Here is a 24,129-nt window from a genome sequence, read left to right on the forward strand (position 1 = left end):
GGAGGATGATGAAGATGATGATGGTGTGAGGATGAGGATGATGATGATGGTGATGGTGACTATGATGATAAGAGGAGGATGATGAAGATGATGATGACGTGAGGATGAGGATGATGATGATGATGATGGTGACAATGATGATAAGAGGAGGATGATGAAGATGATGATGGTGTGAGGATGAGGATGATGATGATGGTGACTATGATGATAAGAGGAGGATGATGAAGATGATGATGGCGTGAGGATGAGGATGATGATGATGGTGACTATGATGATAAGAGGATGATGATGAAGATGATGATGGTGTGAGGATGAAGATGAAGAGGATGAAGATGATGATCTGGGAGGATGATGATGAAGATGATGATGGTGTGAGGATGAAGATGAAGAGGATGAAGATGATGATCTGGGAGGAGGATGATGAAGATGATGATGGCGTGAGGATGAGGATGATGATGATGGTGACTATGATGATAAAAGGGTGAGGACGATGAGGATGAAGATGATGTGACTGTGATGATACAAGGATGATGAAGATGATGAAGATAATGAAGAAGATGATCATTATGATGATGATGGTGACTATGATGATAAGAGGATGATGATGAAGATGATGATGGTGTGAGGATGAGGATGATGATGATGGTGACTATGATGATAAGAGGATGATGATGAAGATGATGATGGTGTGAGGATGAGGATGATGATGATGGTGACTATGATGATAAGAGGATGATGATGAAGATGATGGTGTGAGGATGAGGATGAAGAGGATGAAGACGATGATCTGGGCACCAGTGTAAAGCATGACAGCAGGGTGGGCGCGGACAGGTCCAGCACTGACCTCGGGCCTGCGACCTCGGTTGAGGTAGACGCAGACAGGACTGTAGGCTCCGCTGCCACACATGAACAGATGAGTGCGGTTGTACGGCTGCACCACACGGATGAAGTTGCCACAGCCGTGCTGGAAGAGAAGGAGGAGACAGACCAGTCACTACCGTCACTGGTTTCACTGTCAGCAGCTTGTGGCGTCCGTCACAGGAGCCAGGTCGACACACACACACGCACACACGCACACGCACAGGGGCTTCTTTCCAGCTCATATTTTGGTTGGAGGAGGGAACTGAGTCAACTGTATGTGTCACCCACTTGGGCCAACTCTGACCACAACATCCTGAAGCTGTTTGAGGCGTGGATCGGTCAGTCGGCCTCTTGGCTGGAACGGCTCATGAGGTCAGAGGTGAAGAGCGAGTCCCAGTCTGGGGACTGGGCCTTGGCCTCCAAAATGGCAGCTGTTGCACTTCAGATCCAGCTCAGAGGTCCGTCCAGAGGGCGCACAGAAAACCCCCACATATTTGATCACCCCACACCCATCTGTGTTTTTATATCTCCCTTCCTCGCTCAATAGCTCCACCTCCTGGATCCCGGTGAGCCGGAACCAGACGGTCCTTCAAGTCTTTATCTGGACCAGCGCTTCTGAGGACGTCGGTCCACACTCCAGTCCGGTGCTTTCAGTTTACCAGACTCAGAGGTCAGACCTGAACTGTTGTGAATAACGTCTGATAGGAAACAAGGTGTTTTCAAACCAGACACAGGTGCAGGGTCACGCTGACCTTGAGTCTGGATGACCACTGATCGGAAGTTGAGGGCGGAGACGGCCGTGACATTAGACCTCCACCCACTTGCCTGTTTGAGGGCCTGTTTTGATGGGCACAACTGAGTCAGCTTCAACGCTTTTGGAAGACCTCTCCATCTCCATTTCAGACACTTCCTCCTGGGCTCATGTCCAGGAGACCTCCAGAACAGTCGCCATGCCCAGGACTGACTGATCCAGTCCCTCCATCCATCCATCAATCCTCATCAACAGTGCGTGGACTCCTCCACTAGGGGGAGTGAGTCACGACCTACAACAGAACCCGGCAGCAGGACCATCAGCCAAAAGGAATGAACTCCAGCAAGTTTCATAAACCTCAGGTGGAGTCGGATCATGGCTGCTAACTGCTCCAGCTCATGACTGGAAAGTCACAGCAGAGTCCAGTCATCCAGAGAGCGAACGGTCCAAGTGACTCATGCGCCTCCCACCCGAGGATCTGGACCCAGTGCTTCTCTTCATCCACGTCAAAGCACACGAGAGCTGCTGAGCAAAGATGTTCTCATGCGAGCCAGGTTACAGCCAAACCTGGAGCGTCTTGTTGCACTCGGAGCCTGGTGAGGTCCAGGAGGGGGCGGACACGGGGATGACTAGTTGTCACTGAGTTCAGCAGTGAAGGGACTTGAGCACGGAAGCGGAAAGATTTGACGACGGAGACGAGTTGCCAGGGACGACGGGCTGGAGCCGTGACGGGAAGCTAGGCCCGGTGTTTGACTCCCATGTTTCCCACAGAGAAGTCATCCTGCCGCTGCTGTGGAGCGTAGCTGCGTCTCTGGTTCATGCTATGTCTATTTATAAGAAGAGCAGATTCCAGCAGCAACACAATTAGAGCGAACAGCGCCGCCCTCCTGCTTCCATCTCACTAACAAATGAAGCTGGAATCAGGGCGCGGGAAGAAGTCAGCGAACAAGGCGCTGGGATCGACGTTCGGCCCAGGAAACCGCACTGATACCAGGAGGACCAGAAGCCTGGACCTGAGAGGTGGATGGGGAAAGTCCAAGGAGGTGAAGCAGCTGCCTTGAATGGAGCTCCAGCTGTGGCTGATGTCAGATACAGCGATGTGTAGAGTGAGACAGCTGGGACTGGAGTGTTGAGTCAGCGTGGCGGATGTTTGGCGGCTGCTATGACCTGACAGATGACCAGATATGAATGTGTGAATATTTCACACTCTCTGTTGGGTTTTGGCTGCAGACCTGCTCCCTGCTCACCACAGGGGGTGAAGTTGACAGCTCAGTTGTTTCCACCTTTATTAGGTCACTCTTGTGCTTTTATTTTGTTATTGTCTGTGTTCCTGTGTGTGGTTGCTTTCCTTTCTTCAGCTTCACAGCAGCGCAGCTGCATCCAATTCTGCTGATCAGACGATTTCTACACCTGGTTTCCAGACTGCGCTCCAGATGGTTGCTTCGCGTCCTCACGGTAAACTCTCTCTTGATCCTCCGCTCTCTCGTTCGCCTGTTTATGTTCCAAATTCCGTGCGTGCTTGATCTTCTTTCTGCTGCCTCCTTAGTTTGTCCGCCTCGCACCGTTTTCTGCTTCTCGCTTCTGGCTATCTGATTGTGTGTGAGTTCTTTGCACGACTCACCTTTTAGTTTCCTCTCGTTGTAGTTATTTCCTTGTGTGTGTGTGTAGATCCACCACTGAGCGCTTTCTGTTATTTGGGCCTCGTGAGTTCATTTCCGAAGCGTTGCCTGTTTTCTGTTTCAGGTTTTCTCCTGCCCATGAGTGTGTTTCCTGTTCCGTCTTCTGGTGTCGGTGCCCTTGGTTCAGCGTTCCTGTTCGTCTTTTGAGTTCTCGCGTAATTGCCAATAAACCTTGTTAAATCTAGTCTCGCGCTTCCGAGCCGTCTGTCGGTCGGTTCGACAATTCAGCACCTGGCTCTGATCCCACAGACAGCCACGATGTATTGGCTGATAAACATGGTTAAACTGGTTTTATTGAAAGACAGATTCACTTCAGTGGATCATGTTTTCACTGCGGTGGTCCTGCAGCTGTCTGAACAGCCAGGAGGAAAGACACTGTTTTCTCTCAAGCGACTGAAGATCACCAGACGATTCCTGGATCATTTCTGACGTCTGGATCTGGACTTCACTGATGAAAACCTTCTCCATCCTCAGTCATCTCTCTCACTGATAAGGAGTGATTTGAGTCCTCTGACTTCTTTACTGCTACATAAAGTCAGGGCTTCAAACCCGACACCTGCACGGACACAACTCTTCAGTTGGCGGCTTGCTCCGATAAGTTGTTTAACAGGGCGATATATTTTTCCTCGGTGGCTCCTAAAGCCTGCGGTGGGGGGTGAGACCTGCTGGTCCAGAGCCAGTGATGATCTCTGCTTCAGTGAAGACACCAGGTTGGGTCCCGGCCAGGTCACCGTCAGCAGAAATGCTAGCTTGTTTACGCTCATAACTGATAAGGAGTAAACACTGGACCTGTTCGTGTTCGTGTTGAAGGCTCTTACCGTGGGGTCCTTGCCTGCCATCTGGCACTCCTCGACCTTGCTGGGGGAAGCCGGCCAAAACACCTGCAGGACAGCACACATAAGTTCAAGAGCTGCTGCTGCTGCAGTGGTCACTCACACCACTGAAAACAACTCCTCTGTCAGCACAAACCATTTTTACATCTGTTCAACTGGCGAGGTGGAAATCATATAGCTAGTGCTACGGTGCCCTCAGTGACTGTCAATCACAGCATGCGTCATCGGTTTGAGCCGGTGTTGTTTTCTGTCTACGATGATGAAAATATTTTGTTAACCGCCCTGTTTTTATGGCGATAACATGACGACGACAAGCTAAACATGGGTCCTAACGTAACGACGGTTACGTTTGCAAGTTTTTTTGGCGGAAATGTATGTCGATGGTCTGTCAGACATTCAAAACTTGAGACGTTATTGTGCGTATGATCCACAATATCTGTCAGACGAAGCTCCCGTATTTGCACACGACCACCACCCGCCCAGCTGCGGCGCTTGTTCCTAGGTGAGTCCCAACAAGTGGCGTGAACACACCACGTGTTGATCCTCTCAGTGGAGCGTCAGTTGTGATCCAGACACGACGTTTCCCACAGAACTCTTGGTGCAAATGCGCTGCTGCTGCTGCTGCTGCTGGGCTTGAATGAGCTTGGTTGGCGCTGCTGAGCTCCAGCGTCAGTTAGCTTGGTTGTGCTAACCTCACTAGCTCATGTGTGTCACTGCAGCGAGTGATGTGGCGGCGACATGTTGTCAGCACCGACGGACTCAACAGTGGAGAGACATGAGAGTTTTGGCCAATGTTCAGTGTGTTGTGCGCCACCATGTGGTCAGTAAGCAAATGATCAAATGTGTTGTTAAGGCCACTCTTTTCTGAACATTGTTGTATTTGGACAAAATGATGAAACACATGATGCGATGCAGCATAAATGTGTGAGTGTGTTATATCCATAATTCTCCAGTGCACATGGTTATATTGACTAAAATTGACTAAAATGCTATCGGGTTTTCGTCGCCTGAAACTAGACAAAAACTATTCCAAGTATTCATGACTAAACTTGACTACGACTAAAACTACTTTTGTCCAAAAGACTAGAGCTGAAAGTGGAATGGCAGCCATTACCAACACTGGCTGAGGCTCAGCGTGTGACTGACCTCCCTCTCAGGATTCCACCTGAGAAGCACCGCTCTGGTGTCTTGAGCATGAAGTGGGAAGTTCAACTTGTTTTGTGTTGATAGTTCTGACGTGGAGCTCATTTCTGCTGAGCTCCTTCAGTGGCTCTGCCGCGGAGGAGAACAGCAAATATGGCAGTGATTTACATGAGCGTGGACGCAGCGCTGAAACCTCTCCACCATCTGTGGAGGAGTCGAGGTGCAAAGGTCCAGCACGCTGAATAAATCAGGCGCTAAAAGCCAGGCAGAGAGGTGGGCGGGGCTGTCTGTTTACGCACTTCATGCCCGTCAATTAGTCTGAAGAGGGGCCCGTGAGGGAGCCAAGCCCATATCTGCAGCTTTCTGGCTCCGGCGTGAAGCACCTGAGAGCGTCCTGTGACGCGGCTAATGTGTGCTGCTTGACCCTGCTGTCGGACCTTCAGTGTGCCGTGGGTGATGTTGTTGATGTCCACGGAGAGAACGTGGTCCTTGCAGCCCACATACATCCTGTCCTGGTCTTCGTCCATCTGCAGGATCCTGTAGTCCATCGGCGTCTCTGACAGACTGTAGTGTTCAAAGGTCTTGGACGCCTGCAGATCTGGAAGAGAGACGGAAGAGGCGTGATTTCAGAAGGAGCTGTTTCTGAAGGACATTCCAATTCGAGGTCAGCAGAGAAAGCACGAGCTGCAGATGAACTGGAAAACCTCCACCTCGGAGCGTCGGTTTGACTCCTCTGATGCTGCTTCAGCGAGAACATGTGGGTCCGAGTGTGATTCGTTCATTCAGTTTTAGTTGTGAAACGAAAATAAAACAAAATAATGACTTTACTTTACAAATGAATTCCATAAAACAAAGAAGTCGTTTTTCGTTGAGAGGATTTTGTCCTGAAAATAGTATAACAAAAACGAAAATACGATCGGAATGGCTCATTTGAATTGAATACAAGTGACATCCGACTTAGGACCGGGATCGGTTCCAACCAACCGGTCGTAAGTCAGATTGCATGTAAGTGGAATGCCATTCAAAACAGCCGATGCAAGTGTTATAGGTACCACTGTAGTGGTAGGTGGCTGTGTGAGAGTGAGAAGCTGGGATACTGTGCTGCCGTCACTGTCGTACGTGATGCTGGGCTGCTACGTGCTGCGCTGCCGGACACTGAATAAAAGAAAAATAAGCACTTGCTGTTACTTGTATTCAGTTCAAATGAGCCATCCCCGTAGTATTTTCATTTTTGTTATTCTGCTTTCAGCACAAAATCCACTGCACGAAAAACAACTTGTTTTTTTGTTTTATGGAATACATTTATGAAACAATAATAAAATGAGCCATTATTTTGTTTTATTTCTACCATTTCAAATTCCAAAATTGATTGAACAAATCCGACACGGACCCATGTGCCTCATGACGACTCACACTGATGACTCACTCATGAGAGCAATGACTCATCTGACCAGCGAGGAAACATTTCATCTCTGTGTGTTTCTTGGTCACATGATCGCTGCCTCAACAAGTCCTCCAGTGTTTACGATCAAAGACAAACATTTCCACGGAGTCACACACTGTGTTCTCTTTGTAATGGCTGCCTCTGGCTTCAGGGCGCAGAATGGCACAACGTGACCGACACAGGACAGAGCAAGCACACGTCGGTCGGTGAATGTATCGGCAGGAAAAATGAGGAAGGAGAAGAAGGTGAAGCAGCTTTTGAACAGCGTGAAGAGGGTTTTCTCCACAGCTGGCAGGACTCTCCTTCAGAGATCCGGGAGGGAGTCAGAGTAGAGCCACTGCTCCTCGCTGTTGAGAGAAGTCCGCCGTGGCAGGTTGGGTTTCTGGTCAGGATCTGTCCTGGGACACCTACTGGGGAGCATGTCCCAGTGGGAGGATGCCTCGGGACAGACCCAGGAGCTGCCGTTGCTCTGAGAGAGGCAGGTCTGGGCTCTTCATGGATATGGAGGCCTCGCCACGTCCAGCTCAGCAGGAAACATGTGGCATTTTTTCCGTGCATTTCATGACTAACTCGGGACTAAACACTAATTTCATCATGTTTTCATCCAAAAACAGCCCAGCTGAATTGCAACTTCTTTCATTTGGCCCAAAGCAGCCTGTCGGACCGCACCCGGGCTCCTGTTCAGTACCGTTGCAGCAAGGCAAGTTCTTTAGTAGGGGCCCGAGTCAACTGGGGCCCCCAGACAACATGGTTTATCAATTGAATGTAACAACAAATGCCTTTAACTTATCTTCAAAGCAACAAGGTGGTATTACAGAACATGTTTTTCAAACCAAAAAATGCAGCTCAGAGCTGAAGCCAAAGTCTGGCAACCCACTCCACCATTCACAGATACCTGGCCACCTGATCCACCACTTCAGCAGAGGCTCACGGCACGGTTCAACACAGTCGAAGTCGAAACCATTTGGTCTGTGCAACCCATGTTTGCTCTTTATTTCATAACCTTCCTTGTTGTTCGCAGTGTCACGTATCGAGCGCGACCTGCTCTGTCGTCATGGTGACGCTTCAACGTAAGCGCTTGCGTACAGCGAGGGTAAAATAGCAGTTTGCAGCGAGTGTTCTGGAGCCCTGTGTTAATACGATGACAGTAGCTGATCCTCTGACTTCTGACAAGAGAACAAGAGTTTTGAAAGGCTTAGTAGAAATGAACAGTTTTGTTGTGCCTATTTTCAAAAGTAAAGTCTCCTGGATTCTATTTTGTCAAAACATGAATTACCTTTCAATACAATTGACTTTGTCTCAAAACGTATCACAGATATTTATGTGCAATATGAAAATAAATGAATAAATAGTGGCAAAACTCCGTCCACAAATGTTCATTTTGCTGAATCCCTGATATTATCTGACCAGCTACGACGCGGCTGTTTGTCCTGTCGTATGCTAACACTGTTAGCTTGGCTTGTGATGGAGGCGGCGTAGGCTCGATGCCATGCTAGCCATTCTCTTTTGCCTGGGGCCCCCAAATTCCTTGTTTCCACATCGACTCTCTGTCGGTTCCTTCACAGGACCGGACTCATTAAAGCGCACACTGTTCAGGAAAACATCCTCCGCCAGTTATTTTCAGCCCATTTACTCCAGAGACAGAGGACCCTCCACCGCAGCATCAAAAGCTGCGCTGTAAAGGCAAACTCATGAATATTTATCACTTTTTCAATCAGAGCTGAGAGCAGGACGGAGGGGGGAGAGGGGGGTCTGGTCCCTCCTCCTCTCCTCCTCATGGAGCCTGGGTCAGAGACCCTCTCATCGACAGCCATGTCGCTGGGCTGCACTCGCCTTTTGGGGGGTGAAGCTGCTCCCACACTCTCTCGGGAAGTGACTCTGTTTTGTCTGCAGCTCATGTCGTCTCCACGTTGTAACGCAGGAGAACTTTCCCCTGAGACCTGGCACCTCAGGCCTGGACCAGAGTCAGTGTCCTACCAACCACCAAAAACACAAATCATAGATTGGTGTGGTAAAGATTCCATATTGTTTTGTTATTGTTTGTTATTCTTTCTCTCCCTGCAGAAGAGAGGCTGCAGCTTGGAGGCTGAGGCACAACATGCAACGCATCTTCTGAAGAGAGCTGAACAAATAAAACGTCACGAAACCCAAACTAACAACAATTCAAACACTTTCCATCCCATGAGTCTTTCACGGCTGAAACTTGGCTGCTGCGTGAGCCGCCGTGTTGGAGACCCCGGGTTTGTTGTGCAGGTTCATTTCAAGTCACCATGCGCTGGGAGAGTTGCTCAGCTGAGGTCCATGAAGTCAAGATCAAGACACCTCAGGTTCCGTCCGGAGGGAGGGTGAGGATGATCCAGAGTCTCTTCCCGAGCGTCGGCCACGTGGGGCAGCGGCTTCCTGCTTCATTTGCATCGTGCGACATCGCAGGTGAAATCTGCTCCTGCTCAAGTTAACGTCAGTCCAAGACAAACAGCTCTCAGTCTCTCCAGAGAAAATGAAATCTCTCCGCCACATGTGGTTCATTAGCCCAGGGTTTACAGCGTTCCTCCTGGCTGAGATCACGAGTGTCAACAGAGCGACGCGGAGTTCATGAAGCCACGCGGCGGTGAGCACCGCGCCGCTCGCGTGCTAGGAACATCGTTGTTTTACTTTATTTTCTTTTCTTTTTGCACAATGTACTGAAGCACTTTCCCAGTTGGTGGGATCCTCATTGACATTGGCAATAGAGCTGATTCCGATTCTTTGGCAATTCAACATGTCACAGCAGCCAGTGACAACAAAGACATTAAAGATGCAAAACAAACATCAAAGACGTCCACAAAGCGTCAGCAAAAAAAAGTCAAGCTGTCAAACAACATGAGACAATACAATAAATGGCCGTGATATGTAAACAAATATCATGGTAAAAAATAAAACACAAGTAAAGATAACAATACGTTATATGAATAATAACTATGTAATAAATAAACAAATGATGGACAGCCAACATGGACCGGTCCATCAGAGTTCACTGTTGTACAGCCATGATGGAGGAACAAACTCGTGCTGTGAGACGAGTCAGAACATCTGACGTCTTCAGAGGACGGATGCTCTTCAGCTCCTCTGAACCCGCGGTGCCAGTGGGCAGGAGAGAAGAGGATTGGACAGGTGGTGGCTCCTCTATTATGCATGGCAGCAGGTCTTCAGCGCGAGTGCGGACCTCTCTGCAGGTGGCTGGAGTCGCTCTCCCACTTTAAGCTGCTGACGCTTTGGAGCGGAAGCAACTGTTTCATCCTGCTCTTAGCAGCACGAAGGCTTTTGTTGAGACGAGACCAACACAGCGGCTCCACAGACTCAGATTCAGAGCAGTGAGCAGACTTGATCCTTTCGAGTTTCAAGTCTTCACCCTCATGTCTCAAGCATGTCTTGAACTTTAACCCTCGAGTCATAACCCTCAAGTCTGAAGCAAGTCTCAACTCTGAACCCTTATATCTCAAGCAAGTCTCGAGTCTTAACCCTTGAGTCTTTACCTTCAAGTATCAAGAAAGTTTTGAGTCTTAACCCTCAAGTCTCAAGTCTTAACCATCGCCTCTCAAGCAAGTCTCGAGTTTTAACCCTCGAGTCTCAAGCAAGCCCCGAGTCTTAACCCTTGAGTCTTTACCTTCAAGTCTCAACAAAGTTTCGAGTCTTAACCCTTGAGTCTCAAGCAAGCCTCGAGTCGTAACCTTCACATCTCAGGCAAGTCTCAAGTTTTAACTCTTGAGTCTTCACCCTCTAGTTTCAAGCAAGACTTGAGTCTTAACCCTCAAGTCTCAAGCAAGCCTCGAGTCTTAACCTTCACATCTCAGGCAAGTCTCAAGTTTTAACTCTTGAGTCTTCACCCTCTAGTTTCAAGCAAGACTTGAGTCTTAACCCTCAAGTCTCAAGCAAATCTCGAGTCTTAACCCTCGGGTCTCAAGCAAGATTTCAGTCTTAACCCTCAAGTCCTAACCCTCACATCTCAAGCAAGTCTCGAGTTTTAACCCTTGAGTCTCGAGCAAGTCTCGAGTCTTAACCGTCAAGCCTTAAACAAGTCTCAACTCTGAAGCCTTATATCTCAAGCAAGTCTTTACTGTCGAGCCTTGACCTTCAAGTTTTAAGCATGTTTCGAGTCACACCCCTCGAGTCTCAAGCAAGTCTCAAGTCTAAACCCTTGAGTCTTGACCTTCAAGTCTCAAGCAAGTTTCGAGTCTTAACCCTCAAGTCTCAAGTCTTAACCCACACCTCTCAAGCAAGTCTTCGGTTTTAACCCTCGAGTCTTAACTCTCAAGTCTCAAGCAAGTCTCGAGTCTTAACCCTCGAGTTTCAAGCAAGTCTCGAAATCTTAACCCTCAAGTCTCAAGCATATCTCAAGTCTTACCCTCGAGTCTCAAGCAGGTCTCGAGTCTTAACCCTCGAGTCTCAAGCTGAGTCTTGAGGGAGCTTTTGAACCATTTGAAGAAGACAGCCACGGTCCAGATGGACGCACGGTGGCTTCGAGTGTGTTCCCTGCCAGCCCAGTGTGGTCAGTGGTCAGCACTGGTGACCGTGTCTCACATCAGATGCTGAGTTGGACCTCGCCGTGGTGGAACTTCAGAGAGCAGCCAGCAGACTTGATCCTCCCTGATGGAAGTGCTGGTGAAACCTCTTGGAAACAGGAAGGAAAGAGGCGGCGTGAAGCCACAAAAACACTTCCGTCCTGTTTCATGCCTGGAAAGGCCTCCGACAGTGTTGGAATCACAGAAGCGCCACACAATGAGTCCACAGTTGTGGAGCCGCACGCAGCTACAAGGAGTGGCTTGTTGTGCTCTTCACAAATGGGATCCATTGTGGCGGTTCGTCTCAATCCTGGAGGGTACTTGCTCTATTGAGAGGGAGCGAGCGGTGAAGGCGCAGATGTGGATCACTGCCAAGAGCTCCTCACACACCGTCACCCCAGAACCTGCCCTGCAGAGACCATCTCCTCCACACCTTCCTCATCTTGTCCTTCTGGGTTTCTGCAGCTTCAACTCTGACTCAACTGACTCTGACTTCTGTCTTTGTCTCAAAGCAGAGGTGGGAGTAAGTCACACCTCGGCTGTGCAAGTCTCGAGTCTTTACCCTCGAGTCTCAACTCTGAACCCTTATATCTCAAGCAGGTCTTGAGTCATAACCCTCGAGTCTCAAGCAAGTTTCGAGTCTTAAGCCTCAGGTCTCAAGCAAATTTTGTGTTTTAACCCTCAAGTCTCAAGTCTTAACCCTCACATCTCAGGCAAGTCTGGAGTCTTCACCCTCAGGTCTTAACCCTCAAGTCTTAAGCAAGTCTCAAGTCTTAACCCCCAAGTGTCAACTCTGAACCCTTATATCTCAAACAGGTCTCGAGTCTTAACCCTTGAGTCTCAAGCTAGGCTCAAGTCTTAACCCTCAAGTCTCAGGCAAGTCTCAAATCTGAACCCTTACGTCTCAAGCAAGTTTCGAGTCTTAACCCTCAAGTCTTAACCTTCAAGTCTCGAACAAGTTTCGAGTCTTAAGCCTCATGTCTCAGGCCAGTCTCAAGTCTTAACCCTCAAGTCTCAACCTTCAAGTCTCGAGCAAGTTTCGAGTCTTAAGCCTCATGTCTCAGGCCAGTCTCGAGTCTTAACCCTCAAGTCTCAACTTTGAACCATTTTGTCTCAAGCATAGTCTTGAGTCTTAACCCTCGTGTCTCAGGCAAGTCTCAAGTCTAAACCCTCAAGTCTCAACTCTGAACCCTTATGTCTCAAGCAAGTCTTGAGTCTTAACCCTGGAGTTTTAACCCTCAAGTTTCAAGCAAGTCTCGAGTCTTAACCCTGGAGTTTTAACCCTCAAGTCTCAAGCAAGTCTCAAGTCTTAACTCTAAAGTCGGGGTTGGGGTTAGTTGAGTCATTTACCACTGTTTGTCAAGCAAGTCACAAGTCCCTGATCTGGTGACTTAACCCGGACTCGAGTTAAGTCCCATGACTCGAGTCCCCCGTCTCTGTCTCAAAGTAGTTTTGCAGACAAGACTTATTTTGAGGTACAGCTGTCAGCAGACTTAGAGAGACACCGTGACACAATGGATGATAGAATTTCAGGTAATCGCAATAATGACTTGGAAATGTGCCACCTAAAGCTAAAATAAAAGTCTTCAAACGTCTGGGTGTGTGGCACTCCGAGTGCCTCCAAGTCGAGTTCAGGCTTGGCTGAGAGCACGACTTCCATCTTGGAGCAGGAAAACTAAATGGCACGGCTCTTTTGTGGAGCTGTGGGAGTGATCTGGCGGGATTATTGACTTTAGTCAGCGCCGTGTTTGGGCAGCTCGCTCGCACATCTGCAGCAGCGCCACTTTCCCATTAACACTTGTCTGGACCTGGAACCGGGAGGGGCCGGCCGCTAATTAACAGCAGCCTCGGACTTGGCCGCCGCTGCCTCCACCTGAGCAGCCGACGTGAATGAATTAGCCCGGCGCTAATTGGGGTTGTGCTCCTGAACAAGACTCTTGTGGCGTTGCCATGGGTTTCCTGCGGGAGGAGCCAAAGCACCCGCCTTGATAAATATTGGAGCAGCAGCTTACGCCGCCCTCCTGTACTTCATCTTCGCTCAGAGATGGGGGGCTTTCATCCTAAAGGTCTGACTTGAAACTCCGAGCCAAGTCCTGTCCGGCCCAGGCTCGGGGGGCGGGGGGGGTGTTCTGGATGGCTGCACTTATCCGAGACTGGATCTGACCCGCTCTTACATACCGCGCCAGTCGAAGACTTGATCCTGGCAACGGAAATCTCGCGGCCTGAGCTGGGTGAATCCGAGGGCAGGGAGTTTCCCGTGATGGCGTGAAGATCTCCTGGTCTCACTGCTGAGGCCTTGGCTAATATTCCCAGCAGAAACTGGAGACGCGACCTGTCTGTCGCACCAGGCAGAGAGTCATGGTTCCTCAGGCCTCAATTAGCTCCCGACCTCGCCGTCACATGTCAGGAGGACTTTAGCTCCGACGCCACCTGTTAGCGCTGACCCCTGACCTCTGCTCAGCGTGGGCTTCCAGTTCCTCCTCACAGTGAATCTTTTATTCATTCTGTGACTCCAGACTGGACACGCAGGACACAGCCTTCCCGCTGTAATGTTGAAGCACAGCTCAGGCCAGTGGCTGCCGCGCGGCTCGCGCGCCGTCAGACCCGAGGTGGCGCCCGCTGCAGGTGGACCACTGAAGACCCGGGTCAGAGGAAAGCAGCAAGCCGCTCACTCTTGACATGACTGAAGCACAAATAGAGACATAAAACTCCACAGCAAGGTCTCCTGTCAGCGCTGGCCTTTGACCCCATGACCTTTTAGTGACCTCAAAAAAACGACATAGCACCAGTCAGGCATGCCGCTAATGCCTCAGCTAGCTAAACGACAGGGGCATCCGACGCAGCTGAGCTCTTGTTCCAAGCCCATGTCAGAGAATCTATTGCGCAGGATTTGGACCTGCGGTCGACCCAAGACCAGGTTCATCAGAGCCGTTTAAGGAAGTGCTTGGTTTAAGTTTTCACGGTCGCTGTGCTGGGATTTCTGGAGAGTTTCGGGGGTCATCTATTCGACGTCATGCTCACGACGCTCATTTATTCCAGTTGTAAACCAGCCACCGAGCGCAGTGTCCTGCAGTGTGTTCAGATGCAGCCGACCTCCCAGGAGTCAGCAGATGCCTGTGACATCAGCAGGCCTGCTGTTAAAACAAGGCCGGCTCATGAGCGCCTGTGTTTGGCCGCGCCTCTCAGCACATGACCAGGCTGGAAGGAGGAAAACAAACCATCCGCCTCACGTCGCTTTTGCCCTGTTAATATTACTGAGCGGCTCCCTGAGGCGCTGCAAACGGTTTTTCAAATGTTTTTTTAGGGGTGGTGACAGGCTGATGAGGCTTCATGAAACAGTGTCATCATCTTCAAAGCCCACTAGATGGCACTATCTGCTCAAAAATCTTTGGATTCTCAACAACCACGTCAATGAAACCTCACATCACATTTAAAGCAACAGCGCCATCTAATCTGAAAATGAGGACGCTGTTTCATGAAGCCTCATCAGCCCACCACGAGCTGATACCAGGTATCAGTGTCGGTATCGGCCAAGCCTTTTTTCAGTGTACTCAGTACTGGTGAACGGCTGCCGATACCAGCCACCGATACTCAAGACAATGAAAAAATGACATTGAGTAGGACATTCTCACCAGTAGATGGCGCTACACCACCATGGTTTGACAACTCACGCGCAACATGTCCTGTTCAGACAACCTGTACCTGTGAACATGGCTGCTTCGCTTTCAAGATATTCCAGGATTTGGCCCAAAACTTTGCCGTTGAAAATGAATGGGAAGAGAATTCAACACTTCAGAAATGTGGCTCTATGTCAACGGCTCACAGCTCTCGCAAACTTTGGCCGAGAATCTCTGTAAAGAGCTTAAAACGTGGCCACACTTGTCCTCTCTCGCCCCATAAGAAGATTGGAACCTAGTCGTATTGTACGTCCACAAATCGGCCTCAAGCAACCCGACATTTGGCAGAAAGCGGAAAGTTACAGTGGACAATCAGACTGGAGCAGAGCGGAAAATAACGTCGGAAGAGAGGGGGACATTCACGCGTGGCTTGGAGTAGAGTTCCTGCTGATAAGTTGCTGGTTCTAGTAAGCAACTCTAGCTTCTGCTTACAAGACACGTAGGAGATGAGCTTGTGTAGGAGCAGCAGCATGTCGGTTACACAACCCAGGAGAGTGAGTCGTGCTGACGCATGATGGAAGACCTGGAGAAAGTGGTAGAGGCGGCAGCACCTGGTTCATCGGACCTGCACTCTGGGCCTGTGGATCCACCGCTGGCTGTGTGTGGGGGAGCCGCCCCACGTCTTCATCTGTCCTGACGTCCCGCTACATTATTCAAAGAGAAGCCCGTTCGGGGCCACTTGCTCTCTTGTAAACATCCATCATAGACTGAGGATGAAGTGTTTATATTTCTGGTTCCATTCGTCCTCGGACACTGGAGCGCTGCCAGAGCTGGGAGAGACCACTGATGAGGGGAAATGATCCTCGTCGTAAACACAGACTCGGGAGAGTCAGACCCTTTCAGGGGAGGGTGGGAGCACGTCTTCATGTTTATAGAGAGGAATATGCAACTTAGAACGACGGTCAAACACCATAACCTGAGGGACGTTGACACTCGGGTTGTGCGTCCATAACCTCAGCTTCAACAGTCAACCAGCCTGCTTTCATCTCAGCACCACAGAGGGAACTTCAGCTCCGACTGAAGAACTTCAGATTAAACTCAATCTCAGGTTCAAACACGTAACCTTCTCTGTTAGGCTTTAATCCACACGTGAGAAGAGGGTCAGTCCGGAATGATGATGACTCGGCAAGATGGACAGACGTGACTCAGTCGGACCTCGACCTAACCTGCTGCTGGTGGTGTTGCTCCAACCTCTCACATAAGACTGACGCTGACATGATCTGACACTGTCACGTTCCCCAATGACCTCAAGGGACCAGTCATCCAGAGTGATGGACTGAGACCATGGGAAGTGAAGAGGTGAGTGCGGGCAGGGTGGAACAGGTGGAGACGACTGTCAGGTGTGATCTGTGGCAGCAAGAGTGAAGGAGAAGCTCTGCAGGACAGTAGTGAGACCTGCCATGTTTGGTCCAGAGACAGGAAGCAGAGTGAGAAGAGTCAGAGCTGAAGATGCCAAGGTTTCATCGGGAGTGACTCGGATAGACTACGTCAGACACTAGTATATCGGAAGAGAAGGCTGGAGATGCAGGGGACATGTTGGATGAAGAGTGAGAGCTAGCTGTACCAAGCTAAACAAGGAGAGGAAGACGACTGTTGAGGTTCATGGAGGTGATAAAGGAGGACATGAAGAGCAGAGGAGAAGGAGGCTGACCCCAGGTGGGAAAGGTGGAGAGTCCGACAAGAAAATAGACGGTTTTCCTGGAGCAGGAAGCCACAAGTGCGTCCCATCTGTGCTGGGATCTGGAGTGACGTCAGCCTTGTCAGCCGTACACATGTGGTTGGAATGTGAAGTGTCACTCTGAGAGGGTGTCAGCCAATCAGAGCAATACACCCGCAGCTAAAAATAAAAGCAATGGAAACGTTGCCCCGACGGTCCACTGCGGTGCCCTGAAGCCACTGGCACAGCGTGTGGTTTGGCTGGAGGTAGGAGACGGAGGCAGGACGAGCGGGAGGAATGTCAGAGGCGGCGACTCCTCAGAGAGGCTCCTGAACCTCGCTCACCCCGGGATGGAATTTCAGCAGCGACACCGAGAGAGGCCGGCAGATACCCCTCATCTGCAGATGGAGCCTTTATTTTCTTGCTTGAGTCAGCTGGGGGACCGAAGAATGACGGGACCTGGTCTTCAGGGACCTCACCCTCTGGCCACCCAGCAGGTGTTTTATCAGTCCCAGGACGGCACTTTTCCTCCACTGTCTCTGATCCCACTGGCTCTCTAGAGACTCCCCTTTTTTTACGGGCTCCTCCTTGGTCCTTCAAGTCTCCATCTGGTCTTCACCCGCATGACCTTTGACCCACATGAAAGCCCGCGTGACAGCGAGCAAGGATGGAGAGTTGAAAATGAGTAACCTGCTCCTCTTTAATGCAAGTGAATGGAGCCGAAAACCGGGTGTGCCTGTGCGTTTTTTGAGTCTCACGCACAGTCTGAAAGTGCTGCAGTATTTCTGAACACATCATACGTGAAAGGACAAGTGTGACTACAATAGTGGAGATGTTCATGTTTGTGCGGTGTGGCGTTTGGTCACAATCGGCGAAAGAAACCGTTGTTTCCAATGTTATTCTCCGCTCTCCTGATCGCCCACTCGAACTTTTTTTGCCATATTGTCCAGTTGCTTGAGGCAGATTTGTGGAAAAACGATAGGACCTGGCTCCATTGTCATTTCTTAGGGCGACTGAGGGCGAGTGCGACCACATTTTAAGCTCATAACAGAGTTTCTAGGCCAAAGTTTGGGGGAACTGCGAGTCATTGAAGTAGAGGCACATTTCTGAAGTGTTAAATCCTGTTCCCATTCATTTTCAATGGGAAAATTTAGGGACTAATCCTGGAATATCTTGGGAATTCTGGGACCCAGGCTTGAGAAAAGTAATAGCAGGCGCCACACGATTGGGCCGCACTTTTTGGCTTTGGAACGGTGTGTGTACGATGAAAGCTCTGGGAGGAAGAGCAAGCCGAAAATCGCGCTGGGAAAAAAATGGCCGACACGAATGAACAAGTCTTTCTTCAGTCAATAGTGGGCCACCAAACTCTCTGTGGGTCAGGGTGAACCAAGCTGCAGTGGGGGCAGGTTTGTGCCAACCAACCAAAGTCACGCTGATAAACCAGCTGGAACTAGCAGCACCAGACTAACAAAAACATGGAGCCCGTCCTGGAGCGGCCGAGTTCCTCCTGATCGAGGGTCGAAAACAGATGCTTCGCTGTGACTGTCACAGGTCAGAATCCATTGATAAACAATGTTGGAGAGAAGCACATGACTCCACGTTTCTGACTCGGCCGGAGTCTCAGATTCGGTCATTAGACTGACTGCAGAGCGAAACCTCCTGGCGCTCCGCGGCAGACTGTTTCAAATGGAGAAGGAATGTTGGAATATTCTGAGTCAAATTGAAAGCATGAAAGTGAAACAAAGGTCTCCAGAGGGAAAGTATTTGGAAGTGAGTCAGAGTCGGGGGCCGACATCACCGCAGCATTCATGGGTTCACGAGGATTCACTGTCTCCCCGGGCAGGTTTCAGTGAGGTGAGTGCTGTGACCACCGGCGCCACCCTGTGGCTCCAGGAGAGTGGGTTCATTCCTACGTCATGATGATGTCAAGAGTCCATCCGCTCCCACCAACTCCACCAGTCGAGCAGCTGCTGCTCATGATCTTCAAATGAAAGTGTCTGGACCTGTTCACCTGCCTCTCACCTCATTCCCCATCCAGACTTTTCCTCTGACTGCTCCATAAACAGTCATTTCAGAGAAAAGTCTCACAGAAACCATGGCCTGTAGGTGGCGCTGCGGAGCTCTCACATGTAGCTGAGAAGATGGTGACAGAGAGGTGTCACCACAGTGAGGCTCGAGGGTTCCTCTCTGGAGAGCCTCAGCTGAGTGCTGCTCCTGACTCTACCTCATGGCCTGGAGTCTCCGGGTGGGAAGAGGTTTTTCCCGATCTTTCCCCAGTGAGGCGTTGGTGGTGTCCTACCTTGGAAGGAGAGGAAGACTCGCGGCACAGGCTGCGGCAGGATGGAGGCGGCGGCGCAGATGATGGAGAGAGCCAGGAGGGGAGGAGCCATGGTCCACGCCAGAGGTGGCCCGGCCCACGCCGCTGACCCGCCCATGACCCTGAAGGCGTCTGGTCGAGGTTGAGCTCTGGGAGAGAAATGAAAGGAGTCAAAGAAGATCTTTAACGTTTGTTGCAAAGCATTGTGGGAAGGCTTGAAAGTAAGTGTCAAGTGAAGCACTGCTCCACCAAGAAGCCCGCCGTGTTCTGAGAGGAGGTGGTGCCGTCACTGCAGCTGCAGGCAGAGAAGAAGCAGCTCCACCTTTCTGGCTCATGACTCATGGACATGTGAGGAGAGAGACGCCGCCACTGGTTATGGAAGCCTTCCTCTCTGACTCCACGCTCCCACAACTCCATCACTCAAATGTAAACCACAGCTTTGGTGGAACTGAGGTGGCTTTGAGAGGAAATAAGAGAGTCAGACACTGTCTGTTTGTTCTTCATCATCATCATCTTCTTCATCATCATTACACCATCTTCATCTTCATCATCATTGTCACTATCATCATCATCACCATCACCATCATCTTCATCATCTTCACCATTACATCATCATCATCATCATCTTCCTCATCATCATGACACCATCTTCATCATCTTCCTTATCATCATTACACCATCTTCATCATCATCATCATCATTGTCACTATCATCATCATCACCATCACATCATCTTCATCATCTTCATCATTACATCATCATCATCATCATCTTCATCTTCATCATCATCGTCACTATAATCATCTTCACCGTCATCATCACGATTGTCTTCATCATCATCATCATCATCATCTTCATCTTCATCTTCATAATCATCATCATCACTATCATCATCACCATCATCTTCATCTTCATCTTCATAATCTTCATCATCATCGTCACTATCATCATCACCATCGTCATCACGATTGTCTTCATCATCATCACCATCATCTTCATCTTCATCTTCATCTTCATCTTCAGCTTCATCTTCATCAGCATCTTCATCTTCATAATCTTTGTCATCATCATCATCATCACATCTTCATCTTCATCACTATCATCATCATCGTCATCATCATTTTCACTATCATGATCACCATCATCATAACCTTCATCATCCTCATCCTCATCCTCCTCATCATCTTTCCGGCCACGTAACATGCCTTGCTCGGCTGAGTTTGGCCCCGGGCCTTGAGTTGGATCCTCTTCCGTCCCACTACCAGCCACAGGATGAAGGACAGCAAACCCTCCAGCAGCAGCTCCTGCTGCTCAGAAGGAAGGTCTTGTCGGACACGTTACCTCTGCAGATGCACTGGCCTGAAAGATGCATGAGATAAACCTTCACAACAGACGCAACATCCCTCCCTCCTCCGCCTGTTTTTCCTCCGGAACACGACATACGCACGTCAATAATTGATATACAGACAGGTAGCGGGCCTCCGCGGCTGGACCTGTCCCACCCTCAGCACCTCTGACCCGCGCGGATGTGCGGTCCACAGACGGGAGCCGGACCTGATGGAAACGTCAGGTTGCAAGACAGGTTTGATAGAGTTTTTAATCTGCAGATCCCGGTGGTCATGGCTTATTGATGCGCTCTGAAATATTCATGGCCATAAGAAAAGACAGCGGCAGGGTTGCAATGAAATGTTCCGTCTGGCTACAACAGCAACTGTGGATTTGACTGACTGAGGCTGTATCGAACAGTTAGGGTTCCTCATGTGCTCCATCAGGATGAGGCTCCTGCAGCTCAGTCCGGACGAAAGGAAGCGCATGCTTCACTGTTCACAGGTGAGACCTTCTTTGTCCAACATCTGACGCTCCTCCAGCTTCACTTCAGCTTGCCCCACGCACCTTCATCGTGACCTTCACTGTGGCCCTCCTCTCCTCCACCCTTGTCTCTCCTCTCCACATCTGTCCTCCCTATCTTGGCCTCCTAACTTCTCCACATGCCCCTCAGACGGACTGATATGGTGCTTCATATCTGACACTTCTGACTCTGACTCCAGAGTCTCAGGTTCTGTCTCCGGTGGCACCTCCTGCTGTGCAGCCTCAGGTGATGTCCTCTCTTTTCTCCCCAGCTGGGGGCGCTCTGCGCAAAATAGCTGGTTTGTGACCCACCACCAAGCAGATCTCACAGAAGTCGTCATCTGCCGGACACTAAGGTCACGACCCCTGACCTATTCACCACCATTAGCTTGACCTTCTTATTTCTCCGTCACTTCTTAACACCACGAGTCGTGGTCACCTCAGATATGAACTGGTGACGGAGCTCAGCCACAGCTGGAACAGAACGTGGTGTTTCACAGCCAAAACTAAACATGGAAGAGTCTTGTCATGTTTGTTTTACAAGGAAACAGTGGAAACAAGCTGCGTAATACGGATCATCTTGACTGATCCACACTGCTCTCACAACACACAGTGAGAGAGATGTGAGGTTTTTATCAGTGAAGTTCAGATCCAGACGTCAGAAATGATCCAGGAATCGTCTGGTGATCTTCAGTCGCTTGAGAGAAACCAGACTCTTTCTCCTCATGCAGACAGCTGCAGGACCACCACAGTGAAAACATGATTCACTGAAGTGAATCTTTGTGACGTGTGGATCGATCCTGAAATATCGATACCTCCGATACCGGATCTTGACTCTCTAAAATCAATTCTCAAACCAAAACATCAATACTTTCGATACTTAAGAAATTTGAGGTCATGTATCTCCTGAAGTAAAAGTAACTGGACTAGTGAGATCCTGTCTGGACACGCGGTGGGTGGGAACTACTTTCCTTCCGCCTGTTATGGGGCGTCATTCCATGCAGAGGCAGGCAACATCCACGTAAGGTATGGTCATAGATTATATCAATAATAATAACAACAATAAAGTAGCAGGATGTGTGTCGCTGAAATGATCTCACCCTTCCTGACTTGAGTTTGGATGAGTTCATGGAAGGATTCTGAGGTGGTTCACCACTCAAAGTAGGTCTTTCACACTATACAGTGCAATGACTATAAAACTGGAGGAGAAAAGATGAATAAAACCAACATATTGCATTATTTCCAATCAAACTTAAACTGTTAAATGACCTGTTAAATTAATATATAACACTTGAATGAATAATGTATATCACTTTAACAGTGCAGTTATTGTTTAAACATTTGACCAGCAATTTCACGTTTGAGTTGTCAGTATAATAATGGTTTGTACCCCTTTTTGTCGACAGTTGAAGCTAGTAACATGAAGTATTCCGTGCTGAGTCGTGCCATCATTTTCAGTGAGAAACCTGGGAGTCACTGCCACTTCTGTACCGAGTCTTTTCAAAGGCAGCAGACGGTAAATATGCTATTTATAGTGGTTGTTGATCATTTAAAAATAATTTATTTTTATGTTTTTTTTCAGAGTAAATAAATAAACAGGTTTCCCATTCTTGTATTCTTAAGGAAGCTATGATTTGGGCCTAGTCACATACAAGTACTGTAGGTATCGGTGTCTGTATCGGCGATACCAGTCTGAATGTTGGAATGTGGAATTCAGTGGAATGGAACATCACTAGTGAATCTGTCTGTCAATAAAAAAAGCCTGAAAAAGGCCCAAACAAGTGAGTTATCAAACACCCTCACACGCAGCGAGTCCTCGGGTCCCCACAGAGAGCTTCCCGGGACCAGGTTCAGCTCTCCAGGTGGGATCAAGTCCACGGCTTGAGTTCACACGTCGAACATTTGAGCCAAGTCTGCAGTCCGACTCCACCACCGAGCGCCTGGGACACGAATGTGTGCCGGTTCATTTGCGTGTGCCGTGGTTACAACAAAGCACTGGCCCTGCGGCCTGGTGTTGAATGAGACCAAGCCGGTCCTGGCTCAGCAGTGGAGGTGAGGTGGTCCTCACGCCAGCCATCTAACCTCCTGCAGAAGCCCTCCTGATGAAGAGGGCTCCCGGAGGTGACCTGTGCCGCGTGGCTCTCACAGCTGCTTCAGCCATCACGGTGTGCCATGACACCGCGGCAGCTCAGGTTCAGAGGCGTCCTGTGCTTCACCCGCCGGAGCATCTGAATGAGGTCATCACCTCCAGCGCGGAGTAACCGCCGCCTGCTTCCTCCTATTAAAAGCTTTGCGGCCACGTGCAGTGAATTACTCAAAGCTCCTCGGAAGTTTCAAAGTTCCAGTCCGGCGGCCAGGAATCTCAGTGGCGGGAAGGAAGCGCTCCTCGCCAGCGCGTGCGTGAGTGGCGCTCCAGAGGTGAAACGAAACCTGCGCTCCTCAAGTTTCCTCGCCACCAGCCCCTGCGCCGCGCGCGGACTGTTTACCTGCTGATATCAGAAACAGCTGCTGCCCGCAGATCCACCTCACGTCCCTTCAGCTCCTCTGGACCTGATCCTGAAGCATCAACCACCAGAATGTTGATCCCAGAGGTGAGTCGGCACCACACCCTCCAGCAACACACCATCCAGTCCACACTCAAACTGGATCTATGTGGAAGACCTGGGTGACTAAACCAGAGATTCTGGAGGCTCCTCCAGGACACCACACCTGCTCCCTTCCTCGGCTCACCTGGGATGGGTCCAGTCCCGCCGGAACCTCACTGGAGACGCGGTCCTGAAGTCAAGCTCGGATCCTCCTCCACAGACAGAGAAGCGCTGCTATTCCATCTGGAAGCTCTCGCGCAGACTTGAATGAGAGAGAAGAGGACTGGAGCAGGAGAGACGGAGAGGGGCTGGTGTCCCGTTACACACCCTTCACTGAACCCCCCCTCTTCTCCTCCTACTCCCCTCCCTCGCTCGCTCATCCTCCCTCCCTCTCTCTCTGTTAACTAGACAGCCAGCAGATGACTTTAACAGGGACACACAGGTTCGTAGCTCTGTCCTTGTGGGGACCTCTCATGGCCGCAACCCTTTCCCCAGCCTCTCCCCCCCTGAACCTAACTGAAGCCCAGTTAGAATGACCCAGGTATTTTGACCTTTTCACCCTCAAAACTCTACATGGACCGGCCAAAATCTCCTCATAAGTCAAAGATTGGTCCACACAAGATTATTAATACATGTATGCACACACACAGGTTTGTCACAACATATTTGTGAGGGCCTCTCATGGCCATCACCCTTTCCCCAGCCTCTCCCCCTGAACCTACCCATCCAAAACACCAGGACTCTGAACCAAACCCAGCTAAAACTCAAGTTTTAACCCTCAAATTGAGGCTTAGCC

At 49.8% G+C, this 24,129-nt stretch overlaps 1 protein-coding gene across 1 annotated transcript in view; it reads right to left on the reverse strand.

Moving 5' to 3' along the window:
- sema3c (sema domain, immunoglobulin domain (Ig), short basic domain, secreted, (semaphorin) 3C) overlaps positions 1-23,617 on the reverse strand; it is a 40,652-nt gene extending 17,035 nt beyond the window's left edge. The window contains exons 1-5 of the mRNA XM_053861726.1: positions 23,479-23,617; positions 18,883-19,049; positions 5,705-5,865; positions 4,110-4,172; positions 845-964 (exon numbers count right to left, since the gene is read on the reverse strand). Coding sequence (XP_053717701.1) covers positions 845-964; positions 4,110-4,172; positions 5,705-5,865; positions 18,883-19,018 — 480 coding nt within the window. The 5' untranslated portion in view covers positions 19,019-19,049; positions 23,479-23,617. The remainder of the gene's footprint in view (positions 1-844; positions 965-4,109; positions 4,173-5,704; positions 5,866-18,882; positions 19,050-23,478) is intronic.
- Positions 23,618-24,129: the final 512 nt, after the last annotated feature.

This window comes from Synchiropus splendidus, chromosome 4 (genome assembly GCF_027744825.2).
Source record: "Synchiropus splendidus isolate RoL2022-P1 chromosome 4, RoL_Sspl_1.0, whole genome shotgun sequence".
Taxonomy (NCBI): Eukaryota; Metazoa; Chordata; class Actinopteri; order Syngnathiformes; family Callionymidae; genus Synchiropus; species Synchiropus splendidus.